Below are 20,289 nucleotides of genomic sequence, written 5' to 3'. Positions count from 1 at the left end.
CCATAGCCCACTGGGGAAACCTGGGGCGGGGGGAGAAAAAACCCCACTGACTGGCATCAAAAGCCACGGTCTCAGGACAGGGATCAGGGAGGAGGAGTTGGGATAGGAATCAAAGGGGAAAGAGAACTCTCCCTGGGAGCTAAGAAACTCTCAAGAAAGATTCTATTGGCTCACACGTTGTCTTCACTGACTTCTGGGAATTCATAAGGGGCAAGGAGGGGAGGGTCATGCTATGAAAAGTGCCCACCAGATGAGGACTTTACAGACTTCAATTTGAGCCCACTATTGCTTTGCTTTTTAATTCAGAATAAGTTGCTCAATAAACCTTTCTGGGCTTCAGTTTTCCACTCTGAGATGGGGAGGTTCTTGCCTCTCTCTGGTTTTTATAGGAACGAGACACTAGGAAATTGATTGATTTTTGGTAGGGCAGCATAGTGCAATGGACAGAGCACAGTCAGAAGCCCCAACTCCCACTTGTGCTGTTTCCTAGCCTTGTGATTATGGGCAAATTTTCTCACCTCAGAGCCCGCCTTTCCTCCTTGTAAAATGATATAATTACTCTTGCACCACCTACCTCCGATAAGCTATTGTGAGAAAAGTGTTTTGTAAAAACTATAGAACATTATAGAAATGTGAGCTATTAATATGATTGTTATTCTTGGAGATCTTTGCCTTCCCCCTCCCTTTCCTCCACTTCATCCTCGCCCTTCAAAAGAAGGACTCCCCCAAAGTTCAAGTTGGAACACGTTCTTGCCTTCCCTCCTTCCATTCCATTGCCCACAGCATTCTCCTTTTCTGGGAGGGAGATGATGATGTCCTCCTCCCCAGCTTTTTTCTGTCCCCTTGCCTTGGGGTTTGAGAGAATTATGATGAGAATACCAGTGATTCCCACTTGTATCTCCCGGCAGCTTAGGTGGCTTGGATCTGAGCTTGAGAGGAGCCTACCTTCTGTCTTCCTCCGTGGTGGGTCCATTTCTTCCCCTGACAGCAACAGCTTAGATATGGATGAGTTTTCCCATCTCTTGCACCTTTCCTCAGCCACTCAGTGACCAGGTTCCACCAGTTCCCATCTCACCTGTGAAGAGAGTATGATGTATCTTGACCCCTGGGACATGATTCTTCTTGGGGATGAGGGAAGAGTGTCTCCATGAAGATTTTCACCAAAAGGAGATTCAGTCCAGGATAGAAAGGCAGTAGATCCCATCTCCCATGTTCATTTTTTTCAAAGAGGTGAAATGCTAGATATGGAGCCAGAGGCTGTAACTCATCTGGGCTTCAGAATGTATTAATGAACCTCCCCTCTGGTTCTTTCTGTCCCTCTGACTCAGTCTCATTCTCTCGGTTTTTTTCTCTGTCTTTTTTGGGGGATCTGGGGGACCTGGCTATCTGTCTTCATCTAACTCTCTCAATGTGTCTTTCTTCGGCTATCGCTATTTTTTTCTTTTTATCTCTCTACTGTCTTCTCTTTTTTGTATCCCTCTCCTTTTTTTGTCTTGCTCTCCCTCTCCCTCCCTTCTCGTCCATCTTTCTCAGTCTCTCTTTTTCTCTCTGATTCATCTATCTATCCATCACTATCTCCCTCTTCCAAGTCTCATTTTTGTCTCCCTCTCATCCTCTTCCAGCAGGTCTTTCTCTTCTCTTGCTCTCTCTTCCTGTCTCCCTCTTTCAGTCTCTGGCTCTCACTTTCTATCTCTCTTTCTCCTCTCTGTGTCCCTGTCTTTCTTTGGGATGAGGTATAACAATCCCTGTTCCGCATAGCATAGTAGACTCTAAGGAAAAAAAAATTGACATCCGATTAATGAAACCAACGCAGCTGGTACAGCAGTGACATCTAAATTGTTCCTTTGGTCCCGTTATTTTCTGTAGGAAATTCTCTCTCTCCCTTTTCTCTCTTTTCCCTTTAAAATCGCGTGCATAAAATACGCTAATAACAATCTTCCGTGTCTCTGAGTGAGTGACAGCTGAAATAAGAAAAAGACTAATCATCCCTCCTGCAGCCCTGTCACATGGAGATTAAATGAGCCTCTCTTTTCTCCCTACCCCCCCCCCATTCCTTTCCCCCTCCATGACTTGCTTGCTCTTTTCTCAATGAGAACCTTGGGCATTGGAATAATAATATTATAGACACCATCAGGGTGACAGTGGGGGGAAAAATCAGCTCAGACCCATGATTATTCCTTCAATCTAATAATTATTTAAATACCAGATAACTCCTTTCACTCTAATTGAGGCCTTTCAGTTGCTGGCATTACCAGCACCGTTCCACGCACCTCCTCCCTCACCTTATGCTGCCCAACATGTTCTGAGGCCACTGTTAGAATTCTATTCAAAGGGCCCCCAGTGCACACATGCCATCCAAACAGGGCTCTTCCAATAGCTAGGATGCTGGAACCAGTCCCTGTGAACATACAGTTCCCACCTTGCCTTGAATTTACAGAAATCTTGGGCCAAAAGTACCTGATAAAGGTCATCTACTCCATCACCCTGCCTTCAGCTAACTGCTCAGACAGAGAGCTGTCTAGCCTCACCTTAAAAGAAAAAAGACCCTAGAGACTGCATCTAGCACATAGTAGGTGGTTAATACATGTTGGTTGGATCAAATCAGATAATGAGCGCAAAGTGCTTTACAAAACTTACAACACTCTATAAATGTCAGCTAATATTAAGGGGATTAGTATTGTTGAATCGACGTTGTCAAAAGTCATCTTATTCATGGCCCTGCCTTCAGGCTCGAACAGATAAATGTCTACCCTTCCCTAAAAGAAGAAAAGAAAAGAAAAAGAGAAGAAAAAAACCATCTAAACATAGATTTTTAGCATCCACACCACTCTAATAGCTAGGATGCTGGAGCCAGTACATGAACATGCAATTCCCACTCTGCCTTGAATTTACAGAAATCTTGGGTCAAAAGAAGCTGATAAAGGTCATGTCATCCATCACCTTGCCTTCAGCTAACTGCTCAGACAGAGAGCTATCTAGCCTTTCCTTAAAAGAAAAAAGACCCAAGAGATAGCATCTAGCACATGGTAGGTGGTTGATGAGTACTGGTTGGATTAAATGAGATGGAATGTACGAAGAGCTTTGCAAAACATAAAGTGCTTCATCATTAGCTGACATTGTTGTCATTGTTATTGTTGTTGAATTGACAGAGAAAAAGATGTCCCACAAGCTCCCTTGGGAAGGTTCGCTAAATTACCCTTCCAGTCAAGTTCTTCCTAAGATCTAGCTTCGGTCCCTCCTGCTTTATGCTCTCTATGAATTCAGAAATTTCCTTCCTCATGCAATATCTGACCTTGCTTAGGAAGTATTTTCAATTTAATAGCAAGCTTTCACATTCCTTTAGTGTGAATTTTACAGTCTTGAAAGCATTTTTACACGTGTTCTTTCTTTGATCTTCACAACCCTAGGAGGCAGACAAAGAAGACTATTCCTACTTTACTTTTACAGGAAGGTGAAGAGATTCCCCTGAGGTTACAAGGCTATCGAGGGTAGAGCCTAGGATTTGACCTCGGGTTTTCTGCACCCTAGTCCTCTGCTTTTTCCCACCATTTTTAATGATACCTAAAGACTTGACATGGAATGCTTGACTTCTCCTGTGAAGTGGCATTCTCCATCATTATATCTCCCTGCTTCTCTGGATGGCCAGGAAAGGGAAAGGGAAACCCGTGGAGCTTACCCGTTTAGGAATGGGAGATGGCATGGTATATAGCTCTGTATTTAAAGTGCCAGGATGTGGGCTTAAATTCTGCCTCTGCTACTTAGTAGAACATGGAGTATAGTGATGGAATCCATGCTGGTTTTGGAATAAGAAAGACCTAGGTTCAAATCCTGCCCTTGATAACTTAACATCATTTTTATTTTATTTTTTGTGGGGCAATGAGGGTTAAGTGACTTTCCCAGGGTCACACAGCTAGTAGATGTCAAGTGTCTGAGGCAGGATTTGAACTCAGGTCCTCCCAAATCCAGGACCGGTGCTTTAATCCACCTAGCTGCCCCCACTTAATATAATTTTGACTATGAGCAAATCACTTCAGTTTTCTGAGACTTAATTGTCTCATTTGTAAAACTGAGATAACATTACTTATAGTACCTATCTCAAAGGTTTGTATGGAGGTGCAAGAGGTTATTTAAAGCACCTCTTAAATGTCAGGTATTATTATTACCTCTGTGACCATGGGCAAGTTACCTAATTTCTTGAGGCCTCAGTTTCCTCATGTGGAAAACAAGATGTTGGACTATATAATCTCAAATGTCCTTTCCAGCTTTAAATCTACTAATGAATCATTTTGCTGGTCTCTGGTTTCTTCCCTAGATCTCTGTTCTCATCTGACCCCTTCATTCTTTATTCTTCATGAGCACAGCTCTCCCATTGCCACACCCTGCACTCGTCCTGCAAATCAGGCTGACTTCTCCATTGCCTTAGCAGGTCTTTGTTCAAGGGACATCCTATCTCTTCCCAGAAGGGCCAATCCAGGATAGAATAAAGCTTCCTGTCAGATGCATTATCTGGTTATGTTTTTATTGATAACTTTTGTGTTTACATCACCTATGTCTCCCAGAATTCTTTCTTCCCCCTCCCAGGGAGCTATCCCATATGAAAAGAATATTTTTTAAAGAAAAAGAGGAAAGGAAAAAATCATCAAAATAGAACAATACATTGAAAAAGTCTGAAAACATATGCAACCTTTTTCACTTTCTAATAGAAAACAGCAAGATACAGTAGAAAGAGAATTACTGGGACTTAGGACCCAGACCTACTGCTTTCTTGTGATACTGGCAAAGTGACTTCCTGCTGCATTAGATGATCTCCAAGCTCTAGGAAACATTATTCTAAGGAGTCAGCAACATCCCAAGGCAAAAGGGGGTTCCAAACCACTTTTTCCATACTCCAGTTAGAGATGACTGAGGGAGGAAGCATCTGAGAGGGAGAGACCCAGCTTAACCCAAGAAGATCCATTACTTACTCCCTCTGTTGGTCCCATACCACTCATATTTTCTTTTTTCTTGTCCATGCTTGGAACCCCAAAGTTCTGGCTGCCATCCAATCCTCTCTGTTGGAAGAGGAACAGTTGAGGTTGGTGTAGAGATGGGAAAGAGAGCATCAGGCTGGACCCTTCAGCTGAACTGCAAACCTCTAATTGTCATTCTTTCCCTGCCCTGTCACTGACACTGTGCCACCCAGCTCTGTCACCACTACCTGCTGCCCAGATGGTGTTATCAGGCCTTTGAGATAAAATATTTAGTGGAAGTGACTTCTCAGGCTTTAGGCTCTGGCTCAGGCATCCAACTTGGCCCAAAAACTGAGTATGAGAGAACAATAACCCCCTAGTTTGAGGCTCAGAGTAAGAGAGTCGGGAGCAAGTAAGAAGTTGGAAAGAGGCAGTGCTGAATTTGGGAAACAGTCAGAAAATTTGAGGCACATAAACATGTAGTGATAGCATTTCAGTTCTATGAGTCTGTCTCCCTCCTCATCTGCAAAATGGATGATATCCTATTACTGCCAGGGGGCATTGGGAGAAAGGTGTTTTGTAAACTATAAAACATGATAGAAATATGAGCTACTGTTATTAATGAGAAATCAAGAAAATTCTGGATCCTAGGACTGTCTTTGTGTGCTGGTGAGATCCCCTCAGCTAGCTGGAGGAGGAAAGCCATGGACAGAGGTACACATTCTACCGTACCTACCAAAAGGCCACTGAGATAGAGTCTAGCCTGGAGCAAGAGTAGGGAGCAGACTCCTGAAGGAGAGAAGATACAGGAATATAGGGACTGGAAATACCCAAGTTGAATCAATCAGCAAGCATTTATTAAGTGCCTACTATGTGCCAGGCACAGTGCTAGGCACTGGGGAATACAAAGACAAAGAATGTCACAGTTCCTCCCCTCTGGGAACTTGGGAACTTAACATTCATGTTTTTGTGTGTGTGTGTGTGTGAGGCAATTGGGGTGAAGTGACTTGCCTAGGGTCACACAGCTAGCAAGTGTTAAGTGTCTGAGGCTGGATTTGAACTCAGGTCTTCCTGACTCCAGGGCCTGTGCTCTATCCACTCATTCATATTCTTTTGAAAGTATCTTTCCATGTTTTGTTTTGGTTTGGTTTTGTGAGGCAATGAGGGTTGAGTGACTTGCCCAGGGTCACACAGCTAGTAAGTGTCTAATGTCTGAGGCTGGATTTGAACTCAGGCCTTCCTGAATCTAGGGCCAGTGCTTTATCCACTGTACCACCTACATACCCCCCTCCATGTTTTTTCTAAAATCAACTAGCTCCTCATTTCTTAAAGCACAGTAGTATTCCATCACAATCATAAACCACAATTTGTTTAGCCATTCCCCAGTTGATGGGCACCCCTTTAATTTTTTTTTGCAGGGCAATTGGGGTTAAGTGACCTGCCCAGGGTCACACAGCTAATAAGTGTCAAGTGTCTGAGGCTGAATCTGAACTCAGGTCCTCCTGAATCCAGGGCTGGTGCTTTATCCACTGTGTCACCTAACTGCCCCCACCCTTTTACTTTCCAGTTCTTTGCCACCACAAAGAGAGCTGCTAGAAATATTTTTGTACATGTGGGTTCTTTTCCCTTTTCCTTGATCACCTTGGAAAACATAGCTCATAGCCATATGGCTGGGTCAAAGGGTAAATACAGTTTTATAACTCTTTGGGCATAATTCAAGGTTGCTTGAAGGGGACATCTTCGAAGTTGAAGATAGTAATCTCACTTTCAGGCTGTTCAGAAAATTTAGGAGAAGCAGGAGGAATGGGGATCTAGGGGACCAAGTAAAAAAAAATAATAAACAGTACTCAACCTCAAGGAGCTTACTTCTATTGAGGGAGACAAATGCAATTCCATAAAAGAGTATATAAAATATCAACTTGAGAGCTCACTCTCTGGCTGCTCAGAAACCAGGGACACAGGGAGCAAAGTAAGTGAAGTACTTGGGACCAGTGCTGAGAATTCTGATAGGAAATTTGACCTTTCCAGAGTGGTTATGGATTGGAGCCACGACTCAGTGCCATTAACATTGGCCACTTAGGGGGCAGCTAGGTGGCGCAGTGGATAGAACACCGGCCCTGGATTCAGGAAGACCTGAGTTTAAATCCGGCCTCAGACACTTAACACTTACTAGCTGTGTGACCCTGGGCAAGTCACTTAACCCCAATTGCCTCACCAAAAAAAAAAAAAAATTGGGGACTACTAGGTGGCACAGTGAATAGAGCACTGGCCCTGGAATCAGGAGGACCTGAGTTCAAATCCAGCCTCAGACACTTGATACTTACTAGCTGTGTGATCTTGGGCAAGTCACTTAGCCCCAATTGCCTCACCAAAAAACAAAACAAAACAAAAAACAACATTGGCCACTTAGGGCAACAGGGTCTTGGCTTCCTCCATCTCTGAGATCAGCAGAACTTCTGGAAGTTACATGTGTGGAGTAACTGAGATCAAGTCCCATCTCCTCTCCAGGCAAGGGAAAGTTGGTACCCTGGCCTTCCAGGTTCTTAGAGTGGCAGCTGCTCATAGCTGGGTGCTTCTCCTTGGCACCATGGAGAAGCCTCAATTGCCTCAATCTCTTGACCTACCACCAGGAAGAGTCTGCTCTGATCAGATCCAAACTGCCTAAAAGAAGTGGCCTCTGTTGTCACTGATGAGGAAGTCTGACCCGCTCAGCCCAGTCGACAGGGTTAGAAACCTCTAAGTCGGTCTCATTTCTAGCCTCTGAGAGCTAAGGGGGCTTTGAGATTCTGATGCCCACCTCCCTCACTTTGTTGTTAAGTCATGTCCAACTCTCCATGACCCCATTTGGGATTTTCTTGGCAAAGATACTAGAGTGGTTTGCCACTTCCTTCTCCGCCTCATTTTACAGATGAGGCAAACAGGGTTAAGTGACTTTCCCAGGGTCACACCACCAGTAAGTTTCTGAGGCCAAATTTGAACTCAGGATGATGAGTCTTCCTGACTCCAGGCCTGGCATTCTATCACCAAAAACTGAGACCTAGGAAGGCAGAGTGAGTTGTTGAGATCAGTCTAGACTTATCTCCTCTGGAGAGAGGAGTCAATCAGTCAAATATTTGTTATAGTACTTACTATGTGCCAGTTGCTGTCCACATTAAGGATACAAGAACAAAGGCTGACATAATCCTGACTCACAAGGAGCTTACATTCTAACTGCTGACCACGGGACCCACATCCTTTCTGCTGTATCATACTCCCACTGACTTTATCTTTCAAGCACAGGCATCCCATTTCACTGTGGTCCAGTCAAGTTTACACTAGCCAGACTCCTATGCTCTAACGTCTCTGTCACTGTCCTTGCTGAAAGGGGCTCTGTTATCACAGCTCCAGTAGGGTGGCATCTGTGGCTGCCACATAGCCTCTAAACCCTCTCCCCCTGCCCCAAAAAGGAACAAAACAAATATACCCCTTTCTAGTAGCTTAGTGGATAGAGCACTAGGCTTGGAATCAGGAACATTCATCTTCATGAATTCAAATTTGTCCTCAGATACTTTCTAGCTGTGTGACCCTGGGCAAGTCATTTAACCCTGTCTGCCTCAGTTTCTTCATCTGTAAAGTGAGCTGGAGAAGGAAATGGCAAACCACTGAAATCCCAAATGAGATCATGAAGAGTTGGACATGACAGAAAAACAACTGAACAACCACCAGCCCTTCCTAGAGCCCCTCCACCCCAAAAGGGGCAATAATGGAGCAGTTATATGTCAGCAGAGTCAGGACATCATGAGCAGAAAAACATAAGCAGAAAGGGGTCTCAGAGATCACCTGCTCCAATCACCCTCCTCTTACAGATGAGGAAACTGAGGGTCAGAGAAATTAAATGACTTGCCCAGGATCACATAGATGATGGGTCACAGAGCTAGAATTGAAGGTCCTCTAACTCCTAACCTGAAAACCAGGTTTCCTGAGGTTCTACTTTTATTTTCCCTACACCACAACTCACTGGCCCCATGAAAACACAACACTCCTGAGTACCACCTGAACCAGATTAAAGTGTAATTGGAAAATATTTAACAAAATAAATACAAATACAAGAAAACACAGATGCTATTACATTTGAAGACTCAGTATTTGGCCTCAGGGATCCTTATGTACAGATTCTGAATCTCCTAACTCTGCTATAGGCACAGGGCTTCTTAAATTTTTTCCACTCATGACCCCTTTTCATCCAAGAAATTTTAATGTGAGCCCAGGTATATAGGTATATACAATAGGTATACAAATCAAACATTTACTGCCAAATTTTTCTTGATCCCCACATTAAGTTATGCTACCCCCATATGGGATCGTGACCCACAGTTTAAGAAGCTTTGCTCTATACTATACTGTCTTCTTGTGGGACTTACTACTAGCCAATCAGTTGTTTAAAAAGAGTTTATTATGTGCTGAATGTGTTCTAAGTACTGTGGTAAATTCCTACAAAGAAAGGGAAAATTAATCCCTGCCTTCAGGAAGCTTACATTCTGTTGGGGAGGCAACCTGTAAATAAGTAGGTATAGACAAGATGCATACAGAGTTGATAGATGGTAAGCCTAGAGGGAGGAGGCAGCTAGGTTGGCTCAGTGGACAGAGCATCAGGCCAGGAGTCAGGAAGACCCAAGTTCAAATCCAGCCCCAGTTACTTAGTAGATGTGTGACCCTGAGCAAGTAAAAGCCTACAAAGGTGAAGTGACTTGCCCATGGCCAAACAGCTAACAAGTAGCAGGAGTGGAATCTGCATAACTCTTTGATGCCCTTTCTGCTAAAAGAAGGCATTTTCCTACACAAAGATGTGGTGGGAAGGGAGCTGATGAAAGAAAATGTCCTTCCCAGGTGCTTCTCCAGCTGGAGAATTGGGTGAGTCTCTGAAAATCAGAGAATTCTCTTGAGCTCATTTCCCTCTCGGAATCTGAAACTTGCTTCCAGCCCTGGAATGCAGCTAAAAATACCCTCTGGCTTCCAAAGGGGAGCTCTTGTCTGGGGCTCCTGTGGAGAGGGAGGCTTTGCCGGTGTGGTGTGCGTGGAGCCGGAAGGGCTGGGGCAGAGGGATCTGAGGTCAGCCTGTGGCTCACGCTGGTGTTGCTTTCCTCTTTTCAAGGAGGCCTCTGGGACCTCATGACTCACCCCATTGAGCACTTGGGGTGACTCTGACCCAAGGTATGTGGGTCCTTTCTCAGGGGCTCTGCCCCAGACAGGAAGGCACTGCTGTCAGACTTGAATTTAGGGTTCAGAAGAGAGAGCTGGAGGAGGGCTCAGAAAGGCAAGGAATGCTGCAAAGACTTGCAAAGCCGTGTGTCCTGTTCTAATTATAACCTGGCCAAGCCGGATGGGGCAGGGTTCAGGAGACGCCTGAACAGTGTCTGAATGAGATTTCCACCTTCCACTTGGATGTTTACAACCCCAACACACACACACACACACACACACACACACCAGCTTTCTCCCAATTCTTCAGCACATCAGTTCTTATCACATCACTTATCACATCACTTTTCTGCTGAAAATTCTTAGGATCAAAGACCCAAGATCATAAATGTGGAGCTAGGAGGGACCTCCAAGGCAATCTAGTCCATTCCTATCCCCTTATCTTACAGATGAAGAAACTGAGGCTTAGGAAAGATAAATGACTTCCCCAAAGTATTCAGGGACTCTTGGTTGCCTTCCAAGCAAAGTTTAAACTTTGCCTGCATTCAAGGTCCCCTGGGATCTGGGACTATTTGACCTTTCCATCCTTATCTCATTGCTTCTCTTCATGAACTATGTTCCAGTTCAAGTGAACAGGTGGCACAGCGGATAGAGCACTGGGTCTGCCTTCAGGAAGACTTGAGTTCAAAGCCAGCCTCAGACCCTTAACTAGCTTGTGTGATCCAGGGCCAGTCACTTCACCCTGTTTTCCTCAGTTTCCTCATCTGTAAAAGAGCCGGGGAAGGAAATGGCAAACCACTCCAGTCTCTCTGCCAAGAAAACCCAGAATGGGGTCACACAGCTGAAACGACTGAACAACAACTCTCGGAGTCTTTATTCTCACTATTCCCACTTCCCTCTGCCTAAGAGACCTTCTCCCCCACCCCCTCATTCTTTATATCCTTTTAAAACTCAATTCAAATGTCAGCTTCTTTGTAAAATCTTCCCTGATTCCCCTGGTCCTTCCCTCTCAGACCTCCTACAGCATTTTGTTTCACAGACTTTTAATGTATTTGTCATGTAAGTCTGTCTATTATACTTACGTATGTTTGTCTCTAGACTATAAGTAAACCCTTAGAGGCAAACATCAAATCCTACCTAAACTGTCTATCTCCTGAATTATCTAGCACAAGACTGTACATGCAAGAGGCACTTAATAAATATTTACTGAAGGCAGCTAGATGGTGCAGTAGATAGAGCACCAGGTCTGGAGTTAGGAAGACCTGAATTCAAATCCAGCCTCAGACACTTACTTACTAACTGTGGGACCCTGAACCAGCCACTTAACCCTGTTTGCCTCAGTTTCCTCACCTGTAAAATGAGCTGGAAAAAGAAATGGAAAACCACTCCAGTACCTTTGCTAAGAAAACCCCAAATGGTGTCACGAACATTTGGACATACTGAATAATAACAAATATTTGTTGAAATGAATGTCACTTAAAATAGAAGGGACCTCAGAGACCATCAAATCCAATGCTGATTTTTTATAACAAAGGGCCAGAGAAGGCATGTGATTCTCCTCGGTTTGCACAGGCAGTAAGGGGAAAAAGCTGTAGCCTGTCCCTCTGATTCTTCCCACTACACCTGGTGGCCTCTTCAGCCCCTTCATTTCTGAGCCTCAGTTTCCTCTTCTATAAAAAGCAAACACAATAACATTTAGACTTAAATAGAAACATGGGCCACTAAGCCATCCATAAGAATCCCTGCAAGTCACAAATTGACTTAGAAAAACCATGTTAATATGATTCATGTCCTATTGTATTTTTATTTATTAGGTTAAATATTTCCCCATTACATTTGAATCATATTCAGGATTGCCCCCTGCCCAGGCCTCATGTTTGACCTCTGATCTAGACCACCTATTTAGCAGTATTTCTGTGAGATAAAGCACTGTCAATGTTCTAGGATCTTACATAAAGGGAAGAAACCTGAAATGCCATCTAGTACAACCCCTTCATTTTACACATGAGGAAACTGAGGCCCATAAAAGTGGAGGGCTTTTTATCCAGTCACACAGGTAGTAACTTTACAAGTGCAGTCAGAATATGGGTTGTGATTATTACTGTTGTTATTTCACAAATGAATAGTCAAGTAATGCCTGGAGTAGGAGTGACCCACAAACCTCTATTCCCCCTGCTTCTCTCTACCCCGCGGTGTCCACGGGGTGCGGTGTGGTTGAATGAACATGACCCAGAAAACTACTTCCATTAGCAAAAGCTTGAGCAGCCTTTAATGCGGAGATACCGAATTAAGCAGCTTGCTGGGGGTGGCTGGACTTTCCTTGTCCAAATGGATAAGGAATCGGCAACCCTCCTTTCCTGGGGCCGTTCCTCCATCTGAGTGGCACTTTCGGGCCATTAGCCCAACCTAACTCAACTGGAAAACCACAATGCCTCTCTTACTGATAATGTGCCAAGCTATAAGGTTAAAGAACGGAGATTATTCGGTCTTCAAAAGAGAAGGGTGAGGGGAAATGGGAGCTGAAATTATTCATGTGGAACAAGTCTAGGAGCAACTTTTTACAGAATGATGAGATCGTGGATTTAAAGGTGGAAGGAGCCATCTTGTAGAAACATCTCCTTTTATAGAGGAGGAGACATGAAGTGATGAGTCTGAGTTCACACAGGCAGTAAACCTCAAAGACAAGATTTGAACCTAGGTCCCCTAATTCCAAAGCCACTGTTTTGTCCCACTTAGGCTGAGAAAATAGTTCAACTAGTTCCTCCCCTCCACAGAAGAAAGAATAAGAAAAAATAAGTTTAAACAGATAGCATGCTGTTCTTAGGGTCAAGAAAACCTGAGTTTTATGCTGGCCTCCTACTCTTACTAAGTGTATGACCCTGGGCAAGTGATTTAATGAGCCTCAAAATCTTCATTTATAAAGTGGGGTGGCAAGGTAGCCCCTACCTCACAGGTAAGGCTCAAATTCAATAACACGGACACATTCAGAGCTTTGCAAACTTTAAAGTGCTATGTCGGGGTGGCACAGTGCCCTACTCGAGCACAGGCCCCGGAGTCAGGAGGACCTGAGCAGATGACACAGAAAAAGTATTTTTACTTAACGCTGACCTACATATAGCCTACGGCCAAAGATTTAACCCAAATTTTATAATAAGGTATTGTAAACACCCCCAAAAAAGAAAGAGTCAGGCTTCTTCTCTGGTAATAAGGGAGGGCCAAGAAATTTACTCGAGTTTTCCAGCTGAGGGTGTCCGCCCCTAACCCCCGTGATGTGGAAGGGATAATGGCAGGTTCCACCCCCACCCCTTTATTGTCCTAATGCGTTTTTAGAGCAGTGAGAGGTTAATTAACTTGCCCAGGGTCACAGGATCGGAGGCTGTACTGAACCCAGCTTTTGAGGTTTCAATGGCAGCTCTCTCCACTCCGCGGTGAGTGCTGAATCTCTTAACGTCTCTCCAGAGCTTCCCTGCATCTGACCATCTGTGCTTTGTGTTTTCCAGAACCATGTGAGTCTCACCCTTGGAGTGTGGGATAAACCAGACCTTGGAGAATCTGTCTCCTCTCCCTACCCCCCCTCATAATGGAACAAAAGAGACCTTGGCCTCGGGTCCCAAACTCCTCTGGCTGGCCAGTGGTTCTATTCTCAGTGGTTTGGGTGCAGCTCTTACCCCTGACAGCTGGGACATCCCCACTCAGCACTTTCCACTCAGAGAACAGAGACTGGACCTTCAACCACTTGACTGTGCACAGAGGCACAGGCGCAGTGTACGTGGGGGCCATCAACCGGGTCTACAAACTATCGGGCAACTTGACTATCCAGGTGGCCCACAAGACGGGACCAGAAGAGGACAACAAGTCCTGTTACCCACCCCTCATCGTCCAGCCCTGCAGTGAGGTGCTCACCCTCACCAACAATGTTAACAAGCTGCTCATCATTGACTACTCTGAAAATCGCCTGCTGGCCTGCGGGAGCCTATACCAAGGGGTCTGCAAGTTACTGCGTCTAGACGACCTCTTCATTCTCGTAGAGCCATCCCACAAGAAAGAGCACTACTTGTCGAGTGTAAACAAGACAGGCACCATGTATGGAGTGATCGTGCGCTCGGAGGGAGAAGACGGTAAGCTGTTCATCGGCACAGCGGTGGATGGAAAGCAAGACTACTTCCCGACGCTCTCCAGCCGTAAACTTCCGCGGGACCCAGAGTCCTCCGCCATGCTGGATTATGAGTTACACAGCGACTTCGTCTCCTCTCTCATCAAGATCCCCTCGGATACCCTGGCCCTGGTCTCCCATTTTGACATCTTCTACATTTATGGCTTCGCCAGTGGTGGCTTCGTCTATTTCCTCACCGTCCAACCCGAGACCCCGGAAGGCGTTGCCATCAATTCGGCCGGTGATCTCTTCTATACCTCCCGCATCGTGCGGCTCTGCAAGAACGACCCCAAGTTCCATTCCTATGTCTCTTTGCCCTTCGGCTGTACTCGGGCTGGGGTGGAGTACCGCCTTCTGCAGGCTGCCTACCTCTCGAAACCTGGAGACTCTCTAGCCAGGGCTTTGAACATCAGCAGCCAGGACGACGTCCTCTTCGCCATCTTCTCCAAGGGGCAGAAGCAGTACCACCATCCTCCTGATGACTCGGCCCTCTGTGCCTTCCCCATCCGGGCCATTAACACCCAGATCAAGGAGCGTTTACAGTCCTGTTATCAGGGTGAGGGCAACCTGGAACTCAACTGGCTGCTGGGGAAAGATGTCCAGTGCACCAAGGCGGTAAGGACTCTATCCCTCTATCCACTCCCTTCTCTGCTAGGGCTGGATTTTCTGGGCTGGGCATTTCCCATTTGTCTTCACTATTAATCTCACACTCCTTTCACCGCATCTGTGTATCTTTGAGGCGTCGAATGGGACTAGCTTTCAAGCATTGTGTTGCTAGTATATTACTAGTGAGGATAGTACTTTGTGTATTCAATGAAGATTTATTTATACTGTATTTATACTTTTATACTTTTATTTATAGTATAAATAAGCATAGTATAACAAATAAAGTGCTGAACCTAGAGTCAAGAAGACTTGGGTTAGGGGCAGCTACCTTACAAAGTGGATAGAGCATTGGCCCTGGAGTCAGGAGGATCTGAGTTCAAATCCAGCCTCAGATGCTTATTAGCTATGAGATCCTGGGCAAATCACTTAATCCTGATTGCTTCCAAAGGAGGGGGTGGAGGGGTGGGAAGAAGACCTGGGTTTGAATTCCAACTCATGCCAGGATAAAGCACTTAATGTTAAAGCCTCAGTTTTCTCATCTATAAAATGGGGATAATAATAACACCTACCTCACAGGGCTGACATTAAGGATCAAATAAAATACTGCATATGAAGTGTTGCAAACCTGGTAGTGCTACATAAGTGCCAGCTGTTGTTATTGTTATCAAGAATCATCATTATTGATTGATTGGGCCAGATTAGGATTTAGAACTGGAAGAGATTTTAGAAATCATTTGCTTTCTAATTTTATAGACGAGAAAACATAGCCCCAGAGAAAAGTACTGATTTGTCCAAGTCACACCATAGTCGGGTTGGAATTCAGTCTAGGTCTCTAATCCCATGTCCTGGTTTTTTCCACTACACCTTAATGAAACAATAAAAAAATCAGAAGGGACCCTTTCATGTTTGTCTTTATCTCCAGCATCTAGCATGATGTCTGTTCCATAGCAGGTCCTGAATAAATGCTGCTTGAACTGAATTGAATAAGAATCAGAGATTAAATAAAGAAGGCTCATCATTTTATAGGAGAGGAAAATGAGATTTCAACATAGGATTTTTAGATCTGGAAGTCAGGTGGTCCAACTTCCCTCATTTTTTTGTTGTTTTGGCTTGGTTTGGTTTGGTTTTTTTGCAGGGCAATGAGGGTTAAGTGACTTGCCCAGGGTCATACAGCTAGTAAGTGTCAAGTGTCTGAGGCAAGATTTTATCTCAAGTCCTCCTGAATCGAGGGCCGGTACTCTATCTAATGTGCCACCTAGCTACCATGAAAATGAGATTTCTAACTACACAGGAGTTACTGGTAGAGCCAGGACCAGAACCCATTTATCTCTTGGCTCTCAATCATGAAGATCTCAAAATTCTTTCTACCAAACAATGCTACCCTTAATGATTACCTTATATCAGTTCTGTGCTTTATCCTTATAATCTATTCTGTAATCTTCATTACAGCTAAGCCAAATTATAGAGCTAGATGTGTTCTAGATTAAGCATGATTGGTTCCACTATTAGGGCAGATTGGCCAAACCATGGTCTGAACCAAGATGGTGGCTCCTTTTCAGTATCCTTCTGAAACAGCAGTTTAAACATATACCAGTGGGATTAGCATAAGTCTCCCTTGACAGATGGGCAACCCAGACATTATAAAGGGAATGGCAGGATGCTGTAGGCTGTAGGCTCTACTACGCAGCCCAAAGCTTGGCTGGGCAGAAGGCAATCTGGGTTCAGTGTGGCTTACTAAAAACAAAAAGAAAAGAAAAAACATCAACAAATCTGGAGTAATGCAGACCAGTAACCTGGTCTTCCCAAGACCGGAAAGAAGCTCTGACCTTTTAGAGACATCATTCAGGACTATTTGGGGGTGGGAGTGGCTTTGATCTGAGCTGGTTTGTTTTGAGGTCTTCTCATTCCAACAAGTCCCTAATTATGCCCCAAGTTCTACAACCCAGGTAGGCAGCATGCCTTCTTCATGCTACCAGAAGGAACCGCCTCCTTGTACTCCTACTCATTAAAAAAATGTTTAAAGTCTTGTATTAAGGGGTGGGTGAACACTGCTTCTAATAGTGAAGGAGATGGAGATAAGCTAGACTAGAGTTAGTGTGGAAAAGTAGGAGAGAATGAAATACACACACACACACAGAAATACTGTAGGAAATACTAGGGTTAATTCTCCCTTGCATGGCTCAGAGGGTGTTCCCACAGAGCAGGAGGGGGCCTTGTCAGGAGGAAACTGCAAATTCCTGCCTTGCTCCTGAGCCAGGGGAGAGAGGAAACCGACACCCTTCTCTGCTCCTGTATTGATGCAGGGAGACATGGAGACAGGCCCAGACTTGTTACATAAGGAGAATCAGGACACAGGAGAGGAAGGGAGACAGCAAGGGACTCTCTATAATGACAGAAATAAGAATAATAACAAACAAATGCCTTTTACTTGTAAACTGCTATATAGTAACCCGCAAAAGCATTTTCACGTACACTCACTCCTTTGACCCTTACGACATAGTAGACGGGCCGGGTATTGTCCTCATTTTGCAGATGAGAAAACTGAGGCTGAGAATTCTGCAATTTGTACAGGATCACTGATAACAAGTGGTGGAGGGAAGATACCAAAGTGGGAGGTACACAGAAAGATCTGTGAACTTGGGGTCATGGGACCTGAATAGTGATATCATTTTGGTCCTCTTCAAGAAGGAAGGACAGCACCCTTGGGAACTGAATTTAAATCCTTGCTTTTAACTGAATCACTTAATTTCTAAGGGCATGTCTACTTCAGTTCTATGATCTTATGACTCAAACCAAGGTCATGTGCCTTAAATTTCATTGCTCTAAGAAGGTCAGATTGAGGGGCAGCTAGATGGCGCAGTGGATAGAGCACCAGCCCTGGATTCAGGAGGACCTGAGTTCAAATCCAGACTCAGACACTTGACACTTACTAGCTGTGTGACCCTGGGCAAGTCACTTAACCCCAATCGCCTCACCAAAAAAAAAGGTCAGATTGATAGGCCCCTCCCCCTTTCTCTTTGCCTTCCATTATTACCTTTAGTTTAAGCCTATGGTTCTTTAAATTGCTGAGAACGTGGCAAAGGGGAGATGGAACAGGGAGGGAAATCCAGTATAAGGCCTAGTATGATCCTTAGGAAGCCACGGTCTTAATCTTAGAGCTGGGAGAGACCTCAGAGGTCATTTAGTCCAGTTTACCCATTTTCTAGATGAGTAAACTGAGAACATCATCAGCCCCAGGACTGATTTGTGGGTTTGGACACCAAGGGCCTAGAACCTGACCCCTGGAGTGATGCTAAGCTTGCAGATCAAGATGGGACCGGATCTGAGCTTTAGAGAGCAACATTCTCTAGGTCCCCTCTCCATGAGACAAGGATGGGATGTGGGGGGAGATTGGGAGGGGAAGCAGAGAGCCAAGGGTCAGGCAGTATCTGTTATGAAATTATATCTGTTGTATTTGTTGTTGTTATTGTTCAGTCACTTGCCGTAGTGTCTGACTCTTCATGATCCCATTTGGGGTTTTCTTTGCAAAGATACTGGAATGGTTTGTTATTTCCTTCACCAGCTTATTTGACAGATGAGGAAACTGAGGAAAACAGGGTTATGTGACTTGCCTAAGGTCACACATCTAGTAAGTGTCTGAACTCAGGTCTTCCTGACTCCAAACCAGTCACTTTATTCACTGCCCGTGTATTCGTATTTGCTGTATGGTAATTATGTAACCCTACTTAGATGTTCCCTGATACCTCAAAGATCTAGGATTTCATTTGTTACACAGTGGGCATTCCCTTCACAGGTGTAGACTGCCCAAAAGAAGAAGACTTTGTCTTACAGGCTGCTGTCTCTCTTAGCCCAGAGACTGGCTTCCACCCTTGAATTAGAAGGGTTTCCCTAGTCTCTGTGGCCAAAACAGCCGATCACCAAGTGACCAGTCGACCTTACCTCTGAACTTAGCTAGAGGTTGGTTCTGAGAAGGGTGGAGCACAGTACATCACTGGGCCCTACTCAGAACCTCAGCATCTTGGAAGGGCCTGCCAGAGCCTGCCCTCCAGGGCCATCACCTTTGAAAAGTCAAGACCTTAACCCAGTCACAATGACATACCTGGGTAAAACTTAGGTCTAAGGAACTCTCCATATACATAAGTATTCATTCAAACATCTTATTAAGTACCTGTTATGTGTAAAAAGGCTCAGTGCTGAATACTGGGGATACAGATATATTCACAATATGAGCATATAGGATCGTGTGCACACATGTGTATGCATGTACAATACATGTGTGTATCATATGTGTTGTGAGAATACACATATACAATATATACATGCAATGTTCCAAAAGTCTTAGTGCAGTTCAAAGTTATAATAGCTTTGAACTGCACTAAGACTTTTGGGACTGGGACAGCTAGGTGGTCCAGTGGATAGAGCACCAGCCCTGGATTCAGGAGGACCTGAGTTCAACTCTGGCCTCAGACACTTAACAGTTACTATCTGTGTGACCCTGGGCAAGTCACTTAACCCCAATTGCCTCACAAAGAAAAAGACTTTTAGGACTATATGTGTATGTGTGTGTATACACATACACACATGTGTATACATCCACATATACATACATTATACACACATTTATGTATATATATATACCTATTCACATGTATACATATATACCCACACATGTATATATGTATGTATGGATGCATTTATGTGTGTAGATATTATTGGACTGGAAGGGGAATCCACTTCAGAGGAGAGGTATGATACAAGCCAAGGCCCAGAGGTTAGAGATAGTGGGGAAAAAATAGGGGATGAAGATGAATATAATTTGTCTGGAACATAAGCCATATGAGGAAGAGTGTTATGAGATGTGGCCAGAAACAAGTGGGAGCCAGATGGTGGAGAATCTCGAAAGCCAGAATCAGGACTTTATACTTTGTTCAATAGACAGTGGAGAATAGCTGAAGGTTTTCGAGTTGGGGAGCAATGTGATTCAAGAGGTGCATTAGTATTACTCAGGCATCTGTGTGAAGGCTGGATTGGAGCAGGGATAGACTTGAAACAGAATGATCAGTTAGGAGACTCTTGAAGTAGTCTCAGTGAGAAGAGATGATGATGAACAAAGGTGCCTATGTAGAAGGAAAATTGACAGGGTTGTAAGACCACAGGCATCTTTGTATTTCCAGCACAGAGCTTAGTGTTTTGCATATAGTAAGTACTTAATAAATGTTCATTGAATGAAATATGGCTTTTATATCTTCTGGTGTCCAGCCCGAGCTAATAAAGGAAGTCAAGGGAGAAACTAATATGGATTAGGAAGTTTGGATCCAACCACAACGAAGCACCTGAAGAATGGAGATGGGGGAGAGGGGGGGGTAACAGAAGAAGAAGAAACTGAGACTGAGAGCAATTATG

The 20,289-nt window shown here is 44.4% G+C and overlaps 1 protein-coding gene across 1 annotated transcript in view; it reads left to right on the top strand.

The window, feature by feature from the left end:
* PLXNA2 (plexin A2) overlaps positions 1-20,289 on the top strand; it is a 324,127-nt gene that overhangs the window by 30,267 nt on the left and 273,571 nt on the right. The window contains exon 2 of the mRNA XM_044001416.1: positions 13,628-14,895. Coding sequence (XP_043857351.1) covers positions 13,708-14,895 — 1,188 coding nt within the window. The 5' untranslated portion in view covers positions 13,628-13,707. The remainder of the gene's footprint in view (positions 1-13,627; positions 14,896-20,289) is intronic.

Source organism: Dromiciops gliroides, chromosome 4, assembly GCF_019393635.1.
Source record: "Dromiciops gliroides isolate mDroGli1 chromosome 4, mDroGli1.pri, whole genome shotgun sequence".
NCBI classification, from domain to species: domain Eukaryota; kingdom Metazoa; phylum Chordata; class Mammalia; order Microbiotheria; family Microbiotheriidae; genus Dromiciops; species Dromiciops gliroides.
Note: the sequence above shows the minus strand (reverse complement) of the source record. Positions and strands in the feature narration are given on the sequence as shown.